Here is a 20,410-nt window from a genome sequence, read left to right as displayed (position 1 = left end):
AATATTGTCCCAGTTTCACTGTCATACCTTGATTAATGTGGAGAGTAGCTAGAAAGCTCTTCCCGTCAATTTGTCTGCCATTTGACTCCTCACAGACACAAGACTCTCAGATCACCGTCTATGGCTGACAGGACGAGCTGACATTTGCATTGCTCATTGATGGCAGCCTTCTTTGATCCTGCTCACCGTGCCTAATTATCACCACTTCTTTATGTAGCCTGCCTCTCAGGATTCTGCCTCTTTACAAGGTATCTCTCCCTTATCCTCTTTCTAACATCCCACTTAAATGGATGACAAACATATGGGGACACAGAAATACCTGAACTCAAACAGAAATAACTTTTCAGTTTCTGACAGGATAGTTTAGACTGGGAACAGAGAGTTGTCTTTTAAGATCGATGTTCACTTGGATAAAAGTCCTGGTTTATCATCAAAGGCTGTCATGTAAATGAAGAATTGAGAAGCCCTGACAAGCTTCACTTTAATGGGCTCTTGTTATGTATTAGTACAGAGGTGGTGGATCATTATACTGGCAGAGGTGCAGGATCTTACTAAATTTGTGTCAATCAATCCAGCACCACACAAAAAAACGCAAGAATAAACCATATCCTCTTTAAAACTTAAATGAGTGTTAGTCTCCATGGTTTTTGGTTGCGGCTGTGTTCAGTTTCCTCTTAGCGTACCTATAAGTATGTGTGTAAGTTAATCCCCTCCCTATGTGAATCACCATTGGCACATGCATTCATATTCCATTGCTATCAGCCATGTACCTGAACAACGGTTGAGAGGATAAACATCAGACTGTTTGTTTTGTTTGGAGTTTTCTGACATTTTCAAACAGCTTGAAACAGTGATAAAACCCTGTAACAATAAGGCTTTTGACTTTTCTTCCTTCACCATCTTGATTGCCTTTTAACAGCTGCCTGGTTTTGGACCAACTACAGTCAAAAGAAAACGGCCTCCAGACAGAGCAATTATGGTTTTATTCACAATGCCCGTTCCTACAAATTTCCTTTTCTCTATCTGCCTTCTTTCTCTCCACTTTGTGATCAGTGATGACATTAGAGAAAAGGAGAACTTCCTCTTGTGATTCATCTCACATAAAAACTCCATTGACAAATGATAATTGAGGACGCCAAACAATTAGGTGTAAAAGATACTGTGGCATTAAAGGGATAATTCACGCAAACAACAATTAAGTTTCCTCAATGAAATGGGAGCTTTATGTGCGAGGGGAAATCCATTCTGGGTTTTTTGTGAAACCCAGTACTTAAAAAAAATTGATAAGAGTAAAAAGAGTATAAATCTTTTGTTTGATCTTAACGACAGACTGTTACCAGTAAAATCAAATCCAACCAAATTTCATGTGAAAATGCGCTCAATAAAACACCAGAAAGGCCATCCTAAAGGTGACAGTGATATGATTGAGTAGGCATAAAGGCGTGTGAAGAAAGATGAACTCAATGTTTGCTTTCCTTTCACATTCAGGAACAGACGACAGAATCCACCTTTGAAGTGGTGGAGTGAAAAAGCTGTTGCCCAACAACAAACAAAGGGCACATTGTCTGAACCCGGCAGCTGACATGCAAAGCAGCAGAGCATTCACAGAATGCAAAACATGTTCATACGAACAATGGAGCCACTGATCTGTTCATGTAAACTGTGCGTATGACTGATACACTTCATAACCAAATCATCTTTCAACAGTTGTTGTTGTAAGGGCAAAACAACGCCCAAACACACACTGTCAGACATAACCATACATCACTTTAAATCCACATGCTATGGTGTTAGCTGTTTGCTGCAAAAGTTCCTTTTACGCTTCCAGATTTGCTCCCTTACATTTTATATTTGTGGAGGTTTCTGGTTTTACTCAGCAAGATTTAGATAACATTATTATCCTGTTACATGAGACAAGCTCAAGGTCAAGTGCAATCTGGTTTTATTGCTGTGGGCATTTTTCCTTATTGCCCTTGCTATGATTATCATGTATCTCATAAAATACACTATATAAAATCAGTCTTTCCATGTGTAAAACTGTATGACAGCGTCTGTGCGCCACCAAGTGGTGGCCTAAAGGCTTTGTTAAAAATCTGCAAAATGCATCTGCTTCAAAAGACATAAGTATAAACAATATTGTTTATTACAAATTTATATACAAAATAAAGTTGTAATGAGCACATGAACCCCGAGTTTAAAGACGATTGGTTGTTAGCATAAATATAGAACCGACAATGAAATAAACAAACATTTTCTTTGAACTAATGAATTAAGAGAAATGGCCCTTTTTTAAAAAACAAAAAAACAACATGAACAGAGTACAAAAACATGCATGTTAAGGAGACAGTTCAAATTTTTTGACATAAGATGGTGTGCTGTACATTAGCTCGTTCTATAGACTCGTGGAGATATCTCTGCGAGCCTGCAGCTGGTCACACAGGAATAAGCAGTTCCAATGGAGGCAGGTTAATGGAAAAAAGGAAAAAACTTTAATCAACAACAAAGGACTCAAAAATGTTAACCTTTCACAACAAATTGCATTTGCCTTTCTGTATTTCTGATGTTTCACTGTCCACCATTAAGGAACTGCTTTTTCCTTTGTATGTCAAGCTGCATTTCAATGGGATATCTCAAAAAAAAAAAAAAAAAAAATAAAAAATAAACTATCTACGGACTGAGCTAAAGTCTGTGCACCAATGTCACTATGAGGAAAGTAATTAATGCCAATAAATATCCAAACTATCCCTTTAACATGGGAACCAAAAACAAGATGGCACTATTGAGGTTAAAGCTGCATGTTACATAAAAATATCAAACACTTTAAAGATGAGAAAAGAGTAAACAGTTAATAGCACATAGAAAATTCAAGCATCAGGTACGCCAAGTTACCTTTGCCGAAACTGACTTGGTCTTGTAAGGTAGTAGCACCAACAATATTACCTGAATAAAGATTTTGATATTATAGATAGCACTTGTTAAAACAATGTTACTTGCCAATAATATATTTAACGTAGTGCAGCCAAATTAATTCATTATGCTTTATAAAAAGATGTAAGGGTTGTAGTTTTCCAAACTACAAACAAACAGGGACTGAGAGCTCATGAACAATCATGCGTCAGCCTTTGGGCTTTGTAATAAGTTCAGACACCGTTGACCAGGTTAGCTTTTTCCTCCTTCTGTTTATCCACCGCTTGGTCCATAGCCTCCAGAAACCTCTCAAGTGTCACTGTCGGTGACTGCAGGCAAACAAACTACATTAAAAAACAATATGACTTTTTTTTTTTTTTTTTTTACCTACACTCTGTCGAACAAAATCAAATACTTACCTTCACAAACAGTGCATGCGCTAGAAATGGTAACTTCCTGAGTGCTCTTCCACTCAAACCTTTGCTTTTCCTAGAAATGAAAAGAAAAATAAAACAGTAGCCTCTGGCTGTTTCAGTTCTCACCGACGTTCGATGTAATGAGCACAACACAGATGCTGTGATTTGGGTGCTATTGCATTTTGCGAGGCTGTACTCACAGAGCAATGTTCCTCAGGTTCAGACTGTGTTCAGACACCTCACTCTTAGCAAACCCCATTGTCTTGAGCTCAAACATGGTAAACAGCTGCTGCCGGGGGTAGATGATCTGGCACTGTACATAACCACAAATCATGAAGCAAAGACACATAAATTGAAATGTACCAACTCACCTTTTTGAATTAAAAGTTTTGCTTCTACACTGTTGTTGTTTATGACTGTGCTCTTACATTGTTGTTGCTTTGTTTTCTGAAATTTTGATTTCTATTTTGTTAATGTTTTGATGATAACTGGAATAAACTGGTATGCAGTGATTCAGTCCACACACACACACACACACATGCACACACACACACACACACACACACACACACACACTTTGCATTATAAGTACTGAATACTCGCTAATAATGAGAAATGTTGCCAGATTGTTTGGTCACCTTCATCAGCTCCTCGAGGCAGGAGAGGTAGATGTTGTAGATGCCCTTCTCAGACGGGGGTCCAATGTACTGCTTAATGTCAGCTCTGTCCACAAATGCCAAGTCAATCTTTTCCGTCACATTGGAGGTCGTCAGGATCACAACGTTTGAATGTCTGAAATATGAGCCCAAAAGTCAACACAAAACAAACCTGTGTGAGCAGGACAAATGGTAGGATTTTTACAGTGTAAATAGTAATCAAGAGTAATGGCAAGAATGATAAATTAAGGCTTCTAGTCTAACGAGTTCCAGGAATGATATCTAAATATTGTGTGTGTGTGTGTGTGTGTGTGTGTGTATATATATATCTAAAAATTGCATATGCTTTGCTTTCTGACCGTTTGATCTGATCCAGCTGAGTGAGAACAGAGTTGACCACTCGAATGGCGTCAGAAGGCTCTGTTCCCGCCTGGCAAGCATTCCTAGCTGCTGTCAGACTCTCCACCTATTCACAGTAAAATAGGTTCACAAAATGAGCAGCCCGAGTGTACAGCAGAAACACTCCTGAACAAGGAATAAGTCAAGATTCTGTTGTAGTGAATGTGGAAGCAAATACACATGCACTGACTAGATTCATTTCTGGGGCTCAGACTAGACTAATGCCAATTTCAAAATAGTTTCCAACAAGTGGATTTTTACCTCGTCAATCAGAACAAACACAAGAGCGTCTTTGTCATCAATCAGCTGTTGGATCTTTTGAAACATCTTCGTGACCAGTTTGCCACTCTGTAACAAAGGGGCATTATTAGCTACCAAAATATTATCAGTTTAATCTAGACGATCCTCCAATTAAACATATAATCATAAAGAGAAGAGCCCAGGTGTACCTCTGAGAACCATTTTGAGAACAAGCTGTGGCTGTTAATCTCAACAAATTGGCCATAAGAATACCTGCAGGGAGAGGAGTGTACGGTAAAATGAAAAGAGGAGTTATTTACTGCTGAAGCGGTTTCACTAAAATGAGGATTGCCTTACCGACTCGACAGTCTGATTGACAGCTTCTGGGCAAGAGCTTTGCACAGTGACGTTTTCCCTGTGCCCGGGGGTCCTGAGTGTGGCCAACACAAAGTGATAAATCAGTTATTTTACGTCACGACCTCAATCAATAAAAATAAATCACTGTTACTAGTTGTTTACCATGAAGCAGCACAACACGGTTCCATGAAATCAGGTTGCTGTCGACATTTTTGTCTGAGAAGTAAATTGTGGTTGTGACATAATCCAGGAGCTGAAAGAAAATGTTTAGCAGTATGAGAAAGTTATGTAATCATTTTCAGCCGCTATTATGTATTTTTTTTTACCTGGCTTTTGACTCCACTCTCATATACCAGACTCTCCCAAATCCCATGGAATTCAGCTGTTAAAAAAACAAGACATCAAGTCATTATATAAGATCGAACTCTAATTAGCCAATGGTTAAGAGGGTCTTTCAGGCAAATCTGAAATGAAAATACAACAAATATACAAACAGGATGTTTACCGAGCTGATAGATACAAATCAAAAGAATTAAGATAGAGAAAAAATGACTAGCTTATCATTATCATTGTAACTTTGCCTTTACATTAATGCTTCACCCTGCCTTCAATTATTTTTCGATTATATAATACTTAAATCTTGTAAGTTTAAAGGGTGCTCCTGAAACAATTCTAGTTTTCTCTATAAAAGAGCAAGGAGGCTTTGGTCAGGTTGGACACAGATTACAATAGATTCTGAATGAATTCTTGGTTTTCACAGTAGAATAGAGTAAGAAAACTTTCACAGACACCACTCAAACTCATTCACACTGCTCCTGCAACATTATCCATGTTTCTAGTGTCCATTCATATTCTTAATATGTCCCAAACACTATACCACAGGCTCCTGCTTGCAAGCTCCATGCGGTTGTGCATGTGTACTTATTTGAGTAAATATATAACACAATTGTTTGTCTCTCTTCTCAGTGAAGTTTGTCTCTTTTCTCAGTGAAGAACTACAAAGTTTTTACAGCCACCTTTTGAAGACTACAGGGCGCATCAGTTGCTGCCCTCCAATCATTTTCTCCCACTGAAGTTTGCTTTTGTATTTTTTTGATTCAGCTGCACATTGCTGGAAGGTGGAAGGACAGTCCCATTTCACTTACATGGAAAGCATTTCATACTCAAAAGACATTGTGGGATGGGTGTCACATTTAGTAATACTGAATATTATTCTGTATGTCTGTGATGCCTATGATAACCCACTGGTTTACAATATAGAACTCTTTCTGTATTAAATCTTACCTCACTGTCTGACTTCAACTGGAAATACATCAAACTAAGACAGCAAGATCAACATGCTGTTCTATTCAGTGCACTATCGTCCACAATGCTCATTGTTACCTGCTGGCAACAACCAGTGATTTGCTGCTGAAAGCTCCTCATCTTCTTCCAAACTGAGCGTGCTGGGTCCATCCTCATTCAGAGTGAAGATGTGAACGGAGACGGAGCAGCTTTTCAAATCAAGGGGCTGAGTGGGGAAAAAATGAATAAACAAGTGCAAAGCATCATTACCTCTTTATGAGAAAACACACTTATACATGATTACAAATATTGACCAAAAAAAGAAAACAACAGACCTGTGTTACCATTTCCTCTAGATCAACTATAGCAACAGACTGCACATGATTTTGGAGAAAGTCTTCATCAAACTCTGTCCATCTGTAGTTTCCAAAAACCATGCTGTGGCGATTCAGCAGAGCCAGAACATGCATCCTCACCTCAGACAGTTTAGCTGTGCTGAAACATGGACAAGAGCAGAAACATACATTGTATGAGAATGTATGGCTGCAATTATGTGATTTCCTTAGCATGAATATACCAATATTCTGAGGTACAGTATGTAACTAGAAAAAATAACTTCTATTCAGTATAAATGTATATAAGTAACAATAAATAACCCAAACACATTTTCTTACTACATATACAGCATATTAGTGAATCTCAATCTACCTGACTGTTCCTCCCATGAAGTTTGTAGTCAGCTAAACTGAATGTGTGCCTACGTGTGTCTTCTCTGTATTTGTGGAAGGATCTGTGGCTTGATCTGGACTCATGGCTGGATTTTCGCTCCTTGAGGGGCCCTGAAGCAAACTGCTTTTGTTGGGCTCCTATCAACCCCCATTATACATGACAGCTTCATCATTTCTACAGGCACCAGGACACCAAACAATACTCCAAAGCTGATATAATTAGCTGATCAGTCAACTAGTTGTTCGAGAGAAAATTTACTGTAACCATTTAGATAACAGGTGAAGACTTTAAGTCATTTTTTAAGCATGTTATATGTTGGGCTTCAGGGAATAAAGATGGGCCTTTTTCAACAATTTTTTGACATTTTATTTACAGCTCAAGTTATTAAAGAAAATAATTTTCAGTTGCAGCCTTACTACTGTGATGGCTAAATAACAGACACAAATTACTCAGGTATGGTAACCAACCTGTGAGATTTAACATGGACCTCCACGTTGATGTTTTCTTTCTGGTTTCCCACCTCCATTCTGTCACCCTCCATTCCAGTAAAACTGTGGACACCAGAGCAACATTTACAGCTTTGACAGCAGCACAGGACAGTGTAGTGTGTGTGTTTGGGCAGGTAGGTGTTCAGTCTTGTACTCAACGAAGAAATTTGCTCAACGCAAAAACCTCTTTTGCATTTCGTTAGCAGAGAAAGTTGGCGACGTTTGATGTTGTAGCTAGCTAACATAGCTGGTTAACATTGACGTCCGCCAAAACAGTTCCCTACATTACTAAAAATTGAAACCAAACTTAACTTCTACGTTGTCGAGCGAATTAATTGCAATAACCAAAGTTGTGATACTCACGAAACTAGCGTCGGTCCTCAATGTTGTCAGAAAGCCGATAGTTTGTTGAATTCAGCGCGCTGAGTCGTTACACCGGACATACATCGTTTGTGTCGGGGAATCACATCCGGCTGGCGCTAGCTTTCTTGTTGCAAAGATTTGTTACAGCCAGAGCGACGACAGCGACCTGCATCGACATTATTGGAATAAACACAAGACCTCGGATATAAATACGGAGAAATGGGGAAAAAACACAAGAAACACAAGCCGGAGTGGAGAACAGTTGATGGTACCTGAATGCACCGTTTACCATTTGTTTTTTTTACCGCACCGCTTTTGTTCCAGCTAGCTTTGTTGTTGTTAGCTATCTTAGCCTAGCCTGTTGGTATATTGTTTTGCTGAAATCCTAATAAGTTAATAAGTAGTTTATTATAATTTAAGATATACAATACATTTTTTGTTTGTTTTCTGGTTGTGCTAGTAAGTTAGTGTTGGCGAAGGCAGCTGGTTAGTAAAGTTATATCTGATTGTCCTATTTGTATCATCATTTTGACATTTAAATTTAATTTGGTGTGTAATTAATCACATAATCAGTCAACAAAAAGTTAAAAGGTCAAAAATGGTGTTTAACCATGATACATGAAATATATCAATGAATAACATTTATCAGTCAAAAAAATCCCAACCAAACACAAACATGTCCTATGGGATTACTTTCAACAAAACAGCACAGAAGAACACAACCCATTCACACAACATGAAGTAGAAGATTTTCTACAGACAGAGGAGCTACAGCCTTAAGTCTGCTCTCTTCTTACAATTTCTGATATAACACACAAAACATACAATTCTGCTACCATACCAATGTCTATGTCATCCCACATGCTCACCTACTCCTTCCACAACTTTTTACCTTACACCACGATTCCTGCCACTAACTGTGGCCTTCATCTCCTTTGTTTTGATTGCAGACTATGAGGACAAGGCTCTTGAGAAGCCCCTAAAGCTTGTGCTCAAAGTTGGAGGAAGTGAGGTGACAGAGCTCTCCGGTTCGGGCCATGACTCCAGCTACTACGACGACAGATCGGACCACGAGCGAGAACGCCACAAAGAGAAAAAGAAGAAGAAAAAGAAGAAATCTGAAAAGGATAAAGACAAATATGTGGACGATGAGGAGAGACGACGGCGAAAGGTTAGTGGGCAGAAGAACATTTATCTGCCTGATAACTGCATTGTTTGGTGCTATACGTTAAAAAAGATCTTTCATCACACAGGAGGAGAAAAGGAAGAAGAGAGAACGAGAGCAGAATGAATCAGAGGCAGCAGCTGCGACTTCTGCCAGTGTTGGTGTGCCGGTTGAACCTTTCACGTTGTCAAAAAGTTTAAGCATCGGATTAGAGGTGAGAAATTTAACCCTTAAAAATATCACCCCTAAATTCTTATTGAGTACTTTGACAAGTCACCCGCATCTTGTGTGTTTCTTGTCAGCCTGAAGAGAAGAAAAAAAAGAAAGAGAGGTTTGAGATAGAGTCTGAAGTGGAGGAGTTTCAGCCCAGTGTGAAGGTGGAAGTAGAGCAGCAAGGAGACAGACCAGTCAGAGCGTGCAGGACACAACAAGGTAAAACAGCCTGTATACTGGCACATCAGATTCCTTTTGTAGGCGATTTCAGCTATTATTCAGTAGTAAATGTCTTTATAAATAGTTGCATATTTGTGCTTGTCTACTGCAGAAAATGAGTCCACTCCTCGTCAACAATTGCTGGAGCACTTCTTACGTCAGCTGCAAAGGTGAGGAATTCACTCTGATTTCTGCATCCACTTTTTTCGTTGCCCCTCTGTCCTTTTAATGCCACAGAATTGCTCCTGAAGTGTTTTAACTAGTTACAATTCATATAGAAGCACAAAGACCCCTTCCAAGTCTGACCACTCTGATAATAAACTTTTTAAAGATGTCACAGAGTCTGAGATGATTGAGATCCTAAAAAAACAACTTGATGTCCTGACACTGTCCCCTAAGAATGTTTTTGCAGAACCCCATTTCCTCTAACACTGACACTATCGAGCATATGTACACAAGAGATATCAGAAGTGAATATGCATATCGCCGTGAAATTTACTCAGCACAATCATACTGTCCGTTTTGGACACTCTTGAAAACTGAACTTTTTCTTACACCACTTTCAGGTTAAAATGTCATATTTGCATGCAACATATCCCATGATCCAGTTGGTAGAGTGACATGAAATTAGCTGAGTACATACCTCTTTCATTTTCATAACATTCCCTCACTCCCCAAAAGAGCAAATCTTGCTTTTGTTATTTGTGGGCCTTTGGTATACAGTCTATTTGACACTATTCAAATATGGACAGTAAGTCCTGCTGTGGCTGGAAACTTTGCAGATGTATCAACCACAGATTGCAAAATATGAAATTATAAAAAGGCCATATCATGATTTGGTCTGGTGCATCACGTCACAGCATGAGCAAGATATATTCATATTGATCATATTGACCTGACAGATAACGAACTCTTCCACATGAACAGACAAGACTAAACAATTGTAAAGGCTGCGTCTGGACTGAATAACACTGACAGTGCATCACTTGTCTTTCCAGGAAAGACCCCCATGGATTCTTCTCATTTCCAGTAACAGATGCGATTGCTCCTGGTTACTCAATGATCATCAAACATCCAATGGATTTCAGCACCATGAAAGACAAGATTAGAAACAACGAGTACAACACAGTAACAGAATTCAAGGTGAGGATCGTTTTCAACATGTTCTTTTGAGAGTGTCATCAAGTTTAACATAGCAGTGTTTGTAAACAACATTTGTCCTCATACCTGTTTGAAAACGTTTTGGCCTTCAGGCGGACTTTAAACTGATGTGTGACAATGCGATGGTGTACAACCGACCAGAGACGGTCTACTATAAGGCTGCCAAGAAACTGCTGCATACAGGATTCAAGATGATGAGCAAGGTAATGTAATGACGTGGATGAAAAACAAAAATCAGAAAAATATATATAATATTATAACCTTTATTTTCCCTTTGCAACTTCATTGTAACAATCAGCCAGCAATTTCCACAGAATTAGATTCTGTTTGTTGCGTTAGCTGAGGGCGGCTGTGTATAAGGCACTCCACTGCAAATATTTTGCCAAGTACTTTGTGACAAATAAATAACTGAACAATATGTACAACCTGAAGGAGGGGCTGAGCAAATCAATGCACTGTGTGCAGTTCTACAGTGAAGTAAGATTTTACCCAAATGAAATAGTGAAAAAAACCCCCATAGAAAATCAATATGTGGTGGTCAATGTTGATATTGTGGCGGCCCGCCACAAATAAATCAATGTATGGGTAACACTGTCAGCAACTACTTCCCACTGTCCCTCACATTCATTTCTATTTAAGCAGATTAAGTGTTGCTCCCTTTTTCTTCTGCTCTGTGTATAGGAGCGGTTATTGGCTCTGAAGCGCAGCATGTCTTTCATGCAAGACATGGATTTCACCCAGCAGGCAGCCATTTTGGGAGATGAAGATCTTACAGCTGATGTGACTCCTCCAGAGATAATCCCCATCCCAGTGGAATCGGCAAAGAAGTCCAGGAAACAACCAGTCAAAGACATGAAGGAAGTCATCAGGTATTCCTTATTTGTAACCTCTAAATTAAATGTGTTTTTTTTTTTTTTTGTATACACCCAAGGGCTGAACTGTAGTTGAAAAGCTCCCCGTCCGTATAACAATCCAGTAACACTATCACATCTGTTATCTCAGCTACCTGTATGAACCAGAGGGAAATGCTTGCAGTTTGACTGACAGTACAGCAGAGGAGCATGTCCTGGCACTGGTTGAACACTCTGCAGATGAAGCTCGGGATCGCATCAGCCGATACATGCCGAACTCCAAGGTCTTCTTTACTTATTGTGTATAAATTTCCATTCATACATAATTTCTACCAGCTATGGGTGTATGTTATGACATAAATGACTAAGCGATAGTAAGACTTCGACACTCAAATATGACAGGGAGTAATTTTCCAAATTGCGACTTGATGGAAGTATATTGTTTCTCTTGTCTCTGTTTCCAGATGGGTCACTTGCGTAAAGAATCAGATGGTTCTCTCATATATACGGTTGTAAATCAGCTTGATCCTGATGCTGAAGGTTTGCTATCACCGCACTGCTATCTTTCAAAGCCCAATGTTCTCACAAGATCTGAACTATGTTTGCAACATATGTAATATTTATGTAAGAAGCATTTTTTTTTTTTCTTCTTCTTCTTCTTTTTTTTTTTTGCAGAAGAGGAGACCCATAAAGTGGACCTGAGTTCTCTGTCAAACAAGCTTCTGCCTGGATTAACAACGTTGGGTTTCAAAGATGACAGGAGACACAAAGGTATGCCATTAAGTGCGCTTTTGTTGTTTTAATTCACATTGCTCACTTCAATCATCTCTTTCCATTAACAACAGTAAAAACTGCCATGAAAGTCTATGGCTTTGATTTATTGATTGATTGTGTTTTGTCTGTGTAGTGACCTTCCTGAGCAGTGCCTACAACACCCAGAGCCTTCAGAAGAACTCCGTCTTTCCAGACCTGCTGCCTGATGAGGTGGACATGCTCTATTCAGCCTATGGAGACGACACAGGGGTACAGTGTGCTTTGAGGTAAGGGATTTTTTTTGTCTCATGTAAAACTTATCTTTATCTCTTTGTCTTTCATTTCAGCTTGTAATTTCTGTATCTCTCGCTCTTTTTTATCACTCTTTAAGTATACAGGAGTTTGTCAAGGGCTGTGGAAGTGTCACCAAGCGCTGGGTCGATGGTCTTCTGGACAAGATGACCGCAGGCGATCACATTAAAGCGGTCAATCAGATTCGACAGGTATATGATATGTACTTACACTTTATGTGAATGAGATTTATCCATCACCCGCTCCCAGTGAGATTGTGTTGACAATGCGATGCAGGTCTGTGTGAATGATACTCATTTTTACGTTTCAGAAAAGAAACATGATGCTGAAGCCTGATGAAACCAAGTCCAATATTTGTGACATACAGGTATGCTATAGCTTAGAAAAGACGATACTGCACTTAAACAGTTTTTGTGAAATCATGTTGTGCTCGGCTGCTCTCGCTTGAGTATCTGACTCACGCTGTGTGTTGTCCTGCAGATGGCAGATAGCACTGGCCTGGGGGAGAGCGGCTCAGTCCTGGATTTCATGTCAATGAAGAACTATCCTGATATGTCTCTGGATATTTCCATGCTTAACTCACTAGGTGATTATCTTCTATCAACACCCTGGCTGCATTTACATGTACACCAGTAATCCAGTCATAACACACTTAAGCTAGCAATGCAATAGTGCTAATATCTGCAGTAAGCATAAGGGCAGTTACACATTTGGCTATTAAAGGGCAATAAAGTGCAAAATAACCACGTAAACATTTTAATCCCATCAAAACCCTCAAGTTTTTACTTTATCTTTTCCTGGGACAGTATCTTTGTAATGCTCTACTATCCTGAAGCTAGTATAAACAGAACAGCTCAAAACACAATTGTATCACAATTATCTGTTATGATGCCACTCTCGTGCACCACAGTGGCTGTTTTGTGGCTGTGGCAAATCTTATATACCATTAGAGTTAATAGTGTGCACATTTCCCCTCTTTCCCAGTCTGGTTTTACTTCCCTTTATTCAATTAATTTTCTACAGTGATCTACAGTACCTTCCCTCTTTCTTTATCAGGTAAAACAGTGAAAAAAGAGCCGGGGAATGAGGAGGGCCAGCAGCATTTTGACGATGCAGACAAACTCCTGCAGGAGTTCCAGGAGGCTCAGGTGGACAGAGTTGGGTCCAGGCCCTCGTCCAACCTGTCCTCTCTCTCTAATGCCTCAGAGAGGGACCAGCACCACCTAGGTATATAAGCAAGACTAAGAATTACTGCTAATACTTTTAAGTTACAATTTTACAGTTTTGTTGTATTAAACATCATATTATTGTGCAACAACAATAAGAACCATGTTTTCTTTTATCCACAGGGAGCCCATCACACCTGGGTGTTGGGGACCAGTCGGAAATGGTTCATGATCCCTACGAGTTCCTGCAATCTCCGGAGCAAGAGAGCACAGCCAACAGCTGACCACACACACGCCGTTTTGTTATCCTGGTGTTAACAGCGCTGTCTACTCAGTTGGACTGTTTAAACACTGTGCGGACAGCAGGAGCCTCTGACCTGTTTTAAAGACTGATTATGATTGTACAGACTGTTTGTAGTGTAATTGTATGGTTTTGTATGAGTGCAACACTTGAAAAATAAATGCTTGCACCTGTATTTATAAATGTGTGTTGTTCAGTAAGAAAAACTATTATCAGCTGCATTGTGTTCACTGTGGGAGTAACTCAAAATGCAGGATCTGTAATCAGTAATTTCTGATTATTGTAAGATGTTACAATATGGGAAGACACAACGGGGAAGTGAAAATAAAACCGAAATATAGCTCTAGATCATAAAATCTAGGATGAAGGCCAACCATAAAAGAGAGCGTTTGAAAGCAGAAGTGTTATGTGGCCTGTGTTTGCAGTTCCCTCTTGCTCTCACGTTAACAGAGCATCGGTTATTTTTGAGGATCTTATATTCTCCAGGGTTTAAAAGTGTGAAGATGAATTTGCACGGACTGAGTTAGACAGGAAAGCTGTATGCGTTATTTATTCCGCCCGTGAAGGGCCGCATTAGAAAGCTGGGCATCTTGAGGGGAGCTGCGGTGCACATGCGCAGCAGGGGGACAGTTTCCATAGCGCTGCTAAGACCCGCTGAGTGAGTTGATTCTTCAACTTCTGACTCACGTCCTTCGCTGACAAACACCTAAGGGCACCGAACGATTTTACCCATGTTTACCTCTGATTTTTTTAATTGTTCCGCGTTCTCCTGCCGGTCTGTGTTTGTTCATTATGTAAATTGTACTTTTTGAAGCACCTGCCGGCTGACTGACTGATCATGGCATATCAAGCGGTGGAAATCTGCGTTTTTATTTGAACAGGAGCGTGTATATTTATTTATTTTTAACCTAATGGTCGCTGTGTTTCACCGGAAAAAGTAAGTCATTCTTCGTACGATTAAAACTTTGCACACACCTGTTATCCTATAGGTTATTGTTGACTTCATTGTTTATTTTAAACCGTGGACTGTTAGTGAATAAAGCAGAAAACCTTTAACTAAGCGTTAGCTCGAGGGTTTAGTTGTTAAGGAAAAGAGAGACAACAAAACCAACAGCCAGAGAGGTTTATTCCCCTTTCTACTCTGCAGCTAGCGTTACATTTCACTCATTGACCTTATAGTGATAAGCAAAAATAATTATTACTCTTTAACGGTAAAAAGCACTAAAATCGTTTATTTTTATTTTTTTTTACTGATTTGTAGTTAATATGGTGAACTGAGCATGTACCAGGCATAAGGCCAAGGGCAAAACATGTGATTACAAGGCTTTTCTCACAGAGGAAGGGATGTTGCACTTTGTGTGACTCTTTTACCCTGAATCAGTTTTCTGTAAGCTATGTGGCAATATCCTCCTTATTTATATGCAGTGTTGCCTTTGTCATGTCTGAAGATGAATAGGACCTTCAACCACCCTTATCATTGTAGACACGTTGCCAAGTTATTGGTTACACAAAAACCCAGCAATAAATCCCATCCTCATGAAGGTTACCATGTTCTGTTTTTTTGTTGTTGTTTTTTTGAAACTGGTTAGAAAGTATTTGTTAAGTCTATTTATAGCAATGAAGCTAGACTAAAACTACACCTTGCTAAAACTAATGCAGTCTGAGTCTGGGTTCATGAGAGAGTGAGCAGCCACTATCATTATGCTCAACTCATTTTCCTAACTCATTTCCCCTGCAAATGTGGCCACACACTCTGCTGGAGCTAGACCTGCGTTTAGCGATGTGTGGATGGATTTTCAAAGATGCCTGGAGGACACACTCTACAGACTTTGTCTATTGTCTCCTTGTACTGTCTAGATGAACTGCTTCAGTCATAGGCTGAGACGCACATCTCCCGTGCAGGGCAGCAGCAGCAGGAATGAGCTGGTCACCTCCAAACCTCCCAGGATGAACGGATGGTCGTGGCCGCCTCAAGCCTTCCAAGTGGTCGGCTGGTTGGTGTACAGCTACCTCGCCATAGTCAGCTTTGGCATCTACATCCCTCTTCTGCCTCTGCCGTGGAACCATGTGCTCTATTCTGTATCCTTATCACACAGCTGCAACTTTGCTGTCATTGTAGCTGACTGTTGAGTGTGCAGCAGTGGGTCTTTCAGATTTGAATATGGAGCAACCATTAGCCTCTGCTACAGTTTTGTTTCGACTGCTGGTTATAAGACAAGGATTGTGTTGTGTGTTCTTTCTGTATGGGCTCCAGTCACACCAGACGTGACTCTGTCTCTGCTTCTGTGGTCTCTATTAAGCCCAAAAGACATAATCACTGGTGTTTTTGTCACATGTTGAATGCTGCATGATGTCAACACACTAGTTTCTTTAACTGAAGCTTCACTCAGCTGTAAAGACAGTTGATTTCTTCAGACCCGACTTTATTTCTCACACAAAAGATCCACTTGTGCGCAACAGTTTGCAGCTTCTTGTACATATACTACTCTGCACTTTATTGCACATTTTACACATATTTGTAGTTTTAAAGTATGTTTTTCTAATATTAGTGCTATTTTCCTTGACTCCTCCTGTGTACAGCTTATAGGCATAACATTTATTGTACACTTTTTCACCCATATTGTGGCTGTAACTATAGACCCAGCAGATGCCAGTGTCAGGGCCAAACAGAGCTACTCCAGGCCAATGCCACTTTTTGACCACACAAAGCAACGACATGTCATCCAGGATCTACACTGCTATCTATGTGACGTCAAGGTGTATGTATCCAAAGCTGTAATGTTTTAATGTGATTTCACTAGAAATATAATTTGGCAATTTTGGCAAAAAGCTGTATTTTAATGGTGTTAATCTTCATTGATTTTCATGTAGTGGCCCCAAAGTTAAACACTGTGGCATTTGCAACAAGTGTGTGGAAGACTTTGATCACCACTGCAAATGGCTGAACACCTGTGTGGGTGGCAGAAACTACTGGTAAGAACGTTTTGGATGATTTCTAGATCTGACCGTGTGAAATGTGGCATGCTACTGTATAAAAATTAACATCATGGTTTGTGTGCTGCCTTCAGGTACTTCTTTGTGGCACTGTCCTCTGCTACACTAGGTGTCTTCCTTCTCGTCGTTGTCATCTTGTTCATCTTCATTCAGCATTACCTGGACCCAAACAGTCTGCGGACCGCTCCACAGTTTAGTAGTGAGTCACCACAATCTTTAACTTTCTTTATCTGACTGAATAGAAACAGCTTTGCAAATATTTTTGTCATTTGCATCATCACATGGAAACCTGTGTATGTGTGTTTGCACAGGTATACTGGGGAATGGGACCTGGCTGGTGTTTTTACCATTAGCACCCATAAAGACTACTTCGGCTGGTCTCATTATATTAGCCTTCGTCACAGTCATGCTGAGCATCACCTGCCTGCTGCTGCTCTGTCATCTGCTGGGTTTTCACTTTTACCTATGTGAGTCACAATCTCCAAAGCAGACTTTTCATTTGGCTCTTTCTCCCCATTCATTAGTTCTCCTAATTTCCCTGTGGTGTTTGTTCTCCACTTGTCTATACAGTTTATAAAGGCATAAGCACATTTGATTATGTAAAGATGCAGCGTCAAAAAGAAGCTAGAAACCGAGACATTGAGGCAGAAAAAGCTAATGATGCCAAAACCCATAACAAGGCCCCACAGGTGAGACTTGACGTTTGCCTCTCACTGTCAATCACTCGTTCCTGCCACAATCTCAGTAACAATAAAAACATATTTTCTCCTTTACAGAACCAAGAGAGCTCAATTGACTGTGAGCCGGCGTTATCACAGAGTTCAAGGTAAAACGGATTTCTTACAGTTCTTGTTAAACTACTGCTAACACTACTTTTGTAGAGAAGGATATTAAAGCTCACTCTGGTTTTCCGCAGTACCTGCAAATTTGACAATAACGGCCCACTCAGCAGCCGACTTTCAGAGTCCATATGCACAGAGGTAAGCATGTCTTCTTACAGTATATCTCCTTTTGAATGATTTTTACATGCACTAAATAGGTGATATTATATTGCATGAAAATTTTGTTTTTAATCTAGATGGAAAACTTGAAGAAATCAGCAGCAAAGCAGAATAGCTTTAATTATGGCACAGAAACTCCAGAAGAGAACACAGAAAGTACGTATTTGATTGCACTTACACCTTTTTCTGTGTACATCTCATTTGCAAAGACAGAGGAGCAGAAATATTAGAAATGCCTTACAAGATAATACAAACAGTATCTACAGTATTTTTATAAATGAAGTTTATAAATATAAAATATATATATATATATATATATAAGTTTTATAGTATTTATAATGGAACTGTTGTACTGTATTTTAGTGTAGGGGGGTTTCTATTTTCAACTGTGAAAGTGTGCATACAACATCTGTTAGATACAGATTAAGGGCCTTTTGTTAGTGAAGCGTATTAATACAGATTCAAAAGAAGATTAGCTCATGCATTCTGTAAATAAGACTTTTCTTGTTTCCTGTGTGTAAAAGGGGAAATGTCTGTGAGTGACATCAAAAGCTGGAAGCCTGATGCTGATGAAGAGGCTCAGTGGCCCAGCGTGAAGTCTGCTGACAGTGTTCCTGGAGTGCAGGACCCTCTGGGCAGCTCAGTTATGACTCCAGACAATACTTAGCTGTGATTGATGTCTGCATGACGGCGCATCAGTATATGTTGCTTTCAGGAACTATCAAGAAACTATGCTTCATGAAACCAAGCCACGAGAACATGGACCTATTGTTGACATGGACAGAGGACATTTTGAGGACAGCACCGTTTGATACACAACACGGAAGAGTTTTTTTCGTCTAGTGGGCATTTTGTATGCAGACTGAATAACTGTGGACCTGTTATTGTGTTTTGTTTCGTTTTTATCTACACTATGTGTTTTTATGACAGCTGAATTATTTAAAGCATTGTTTTCCAGCGCCAAATCCAGGTTAGCCCCTGTTCAACTACCCTGAGTCAGATACAGTGTGTGTATTTTGGCATCTCCCTGAAAATTTGAAACACGATACTGGAGGTTACTGATCATATTCTAAGCCAGATGGGTATCAAGCACTGTACATCATGTCATTTTATTTCAAGACCAAAGAGACCAAAACCTCACATACTTTGTCTAACTGAACGTAGGGGGAGCAGACGCTAGCTTTTTTAATTAACCGTTGATTTCACAAAGCCAGCAGTGTTTTGTGCCTGTTTTTAGCTAAATTTGATAGTAAAGAATATGAATACACAATATTTGCTCCGTTATTTTTTTTCTTCTTTAGCTACTTGACCACAAAGTGGCACAAAAGAAACACCATCTCCAGAATAGGTATCCCCCAGTTGGATTTGGCACAAAATATGAACACTCATTCATCATCTACAGCTTTGAAAGTTTGCTTATAGCTGAGACGCATGTTAAATTAAAGACTGAAATTCAGGGAGCTGGGGGATACGTGTCTATTTTAGAGGGAACGCTCACAAATTTCTACTTACTGCATCAGTCACCCGACTTGTGAGTGGAGCTACTCTTAAATGAATCAACATTAGGCTCTGCAGTACTTAAGCTCCACAGCACCTGGATGCTTTTATGCTCACAGCTACTGAGCAAGATGTTTTTAAGGGCCCTGGGTAGTGACCTGATTTTTGGTGGTATAACAAAGAGAACTAATCTGTTGCTGAAACTTCCAGTAATAAGGTAGGATATACAGTATATTTTTTTATATTCTATTATGTGGCATGTCTATTCAAATTCTTCATTGACAATTTTTCTTTACTTATTCTTTTTACAGACTCCTCAGATGGTTCCTACTGTGGCCTCCATATGATTCTAGCCAGCTCTCTCTGAGGAAGCTTTCTCAGTGAGTAATCTCACTAAGCCTCTCTGTGTTTCATGAGGAACATTCAAATTTCATATTGTACTTTTAAAAAATAAATGTACATATCTATTTTATTCAAGAGTTTGACATATGGATTGCAGCAGAGAATTCAGGTGTTTTCTGTGTGTTCTTGGAGTAATTGTGCGTATGTAGGCCATTATTTATTTTCACCACTAGAGGGCTGTGGAAACTGGGTGGCTTGTGTTTTTTAAGTTGGTTGGATAAACCCAGGGATCTGGGTGTTTGAGTGGATTTTTGAGTACTCACTTCCTTCACAGTCACCTCTGTTTATTCTGGAGAGGACAGCCTGTGATGTGCCAATCTGCTTCTTTTAGCCAGTCTCCTCCTTCTACATTGACTTTATTCTCGTCGGTGAGAACTCTACACTTGTGGAGTAATTTCTTATAATGACTTGAATTAAATGTTTCCAAAACTCTTATAATATTGTAGATGACAGGGGCTTGATGGGACTTTTTCACAGCAGCTATGTTGACTTCACAAAGTAGGAAAAGCACAAGTGTTACTACTCACATTAACAAT

The 20,410-nt window shown here is 39.6% G+C and overlaps 3 protein-coding genes across 6 annotated transcripts; 2 read left to right on the top strand and 1 right to left on the bottom strand.

Annotated features, from left to right (window-relative positions):
* Positions 1 to 2,125: 2,125 nt before the first annotated feature.
* On the bottom strand, positions 2,126 to 7,917 carry trip13 (thyroid hormone receptor interactor 13). Of its 2 annotated transcripts, none has more exons than XM_056381328.1 (14): positions 7,840 to 7,917; positions 7,456 to 7,539; positions 6,595 to 6,754; positions 6,359 to 6,485; positions 5,302 to 5,357; positions 5,138 to 5,228; positions 4,976 to 5,048; positions 4,828 to 4,891; positions 4,640 to 4,726; positions 4,339 to 4,445; positions 3,962 to 4,115; positions 3,524 to 3,636; positions 3,327 to 3,396; positions 2,126 to 3,251 (listed from the first exon to the last, which is right to left on the bottom strand). In XM_056381328.1, exons 2-14 carry the CDS (start codon positions 7,527 to 7,529, stop codon positions 3,141 to 3,143), a joined length of 1,287 nt encoding a protein of 428 aa, XP_056237303.1. In that variant the 5' UTR covers positions 7,530 to 7,539; positions 7,840 to 7,917; the 3' UTR covers positions 2,126 to 3,140. The 2 variants fall into 2 exon arrangements, with proteins under 2 accessions (XP_056237303.1, XP_056237304.1); XM_056381329.1 differs by having other exon boundaries at positions 2,126 to 3,236.
* A 22-nt stretch (positions 7,918 to 7,939) lies between these two features.
* brd9 (bromodomain containing 9) lies at positions 7,940 to 14,155 on the top strand. 2 transcript variants are annotated; one of them, XM_056381326.1, is made up of 17 exons: positions 7,940 to 8,107; positions 8,790 to 9,010; positions 9,093 to 9,218; positions 9,307 to 9,436; positions 9,549 to 9,606; positions 10,435 to 10,579; positions 10,690 to 10,800; positions 11,342 to 11,466; positions 11,600 to 11,732; positions 11,913 to 11,988; positions 12,124 to 12,219; positions 12,356 to 12,488; positions 12,593 to 12,704; positions 12,824 to 12,880; positions 12,994 to 13,099; positions 13,570 to 13,740; positions 13,863 to 14,155. In XM_056381326.1, the coding sequence occupies exons 1-17, from the start codon at positions 8,059 to 8,061 to the stop codon at positions 13,961 to 13,963; spliced, it is 1,950 nt and encodes a 649-aa protein (XP_056237301.1). In that variant the 5' UTR covers positions 7,940 to 8,058; the 3' UTR covers positions 13,964 to 14,155. The 2 variants fall into 2 exon arrangements, with proteins under 2 accessions (XP_056237301.1, XP_056237300.1); XM_056381325.1 differs by having other exon boundaries at positions 11,279 to 11,466.
* Positions 14,156 to 14,445: 290 nt separating this feature from the next.
* zdhhc11 (zinc finger DHHC-type containing 11) lies at positions 14,446 to 19,245 on the top strand. Of its 2 annotated transcripts, none has more exons than XM_056381330.1 (11): positions 14,446 to 14,917; positions 15,838 to 16,059; positions 16,561 to 16,739; positions 16,852 to 16,953; positions 17,049 to 17,173; positions 17,286 to 17,441; positions 17,545 to 17,663; positions 17,751 to 17,800; positions 17,891 to 17,954; positions 18,053 to 18,131; positions 18,500 to 19,245. In XM_056381330.1, the coding sequence occupies exons 2-11, from the start codon at positions 15,838 to 15,840 to the stop codon at positions 18,640 to 18,642; spliced, it is 1,239 nt and encodes a 412-aa protein (XP_056237305.1). In that variant the 5' UTR covers positions 14,446 to 14,917; the 3' UTR covers positions 18,643 to 19,245. The 2 variants fall into 2 exon arrangements, with proteins under 2 accessions (XP_056237305.1, XP_056237306.1); XM_056381331.1 differs by lacking the exon at positions 14,446 to 14,917 and adding an exon at positions 16,371 to 16,429 and having other exon boundaries at positions 15,926 to 16,059; positions 16,619 to 16,739.
* The last annotated feature ends 1,165 nt before the right edge of the window (positions 19,246 to 20,410 follow it).

The sequence above is a fragment of the Seriola aureovittata genome, chromosome 7 (genome assembly GCF_021018895.1).
Source record: "Seriola aureovittata isolate HTS-2021-v1 ecotype China chromosome 7, ASM2101889v1, whole genome shotgun sequence".
NCBI classification, from domain to species: Eukaryota; Metazoa; Chordata; class Actinopteri; order Carangiformes; family Carangidae; genus Seriola; species Seriola aureovittata.
This window is presented reverse-complemented; position numbering and strand designations above follow the sequence as displayed.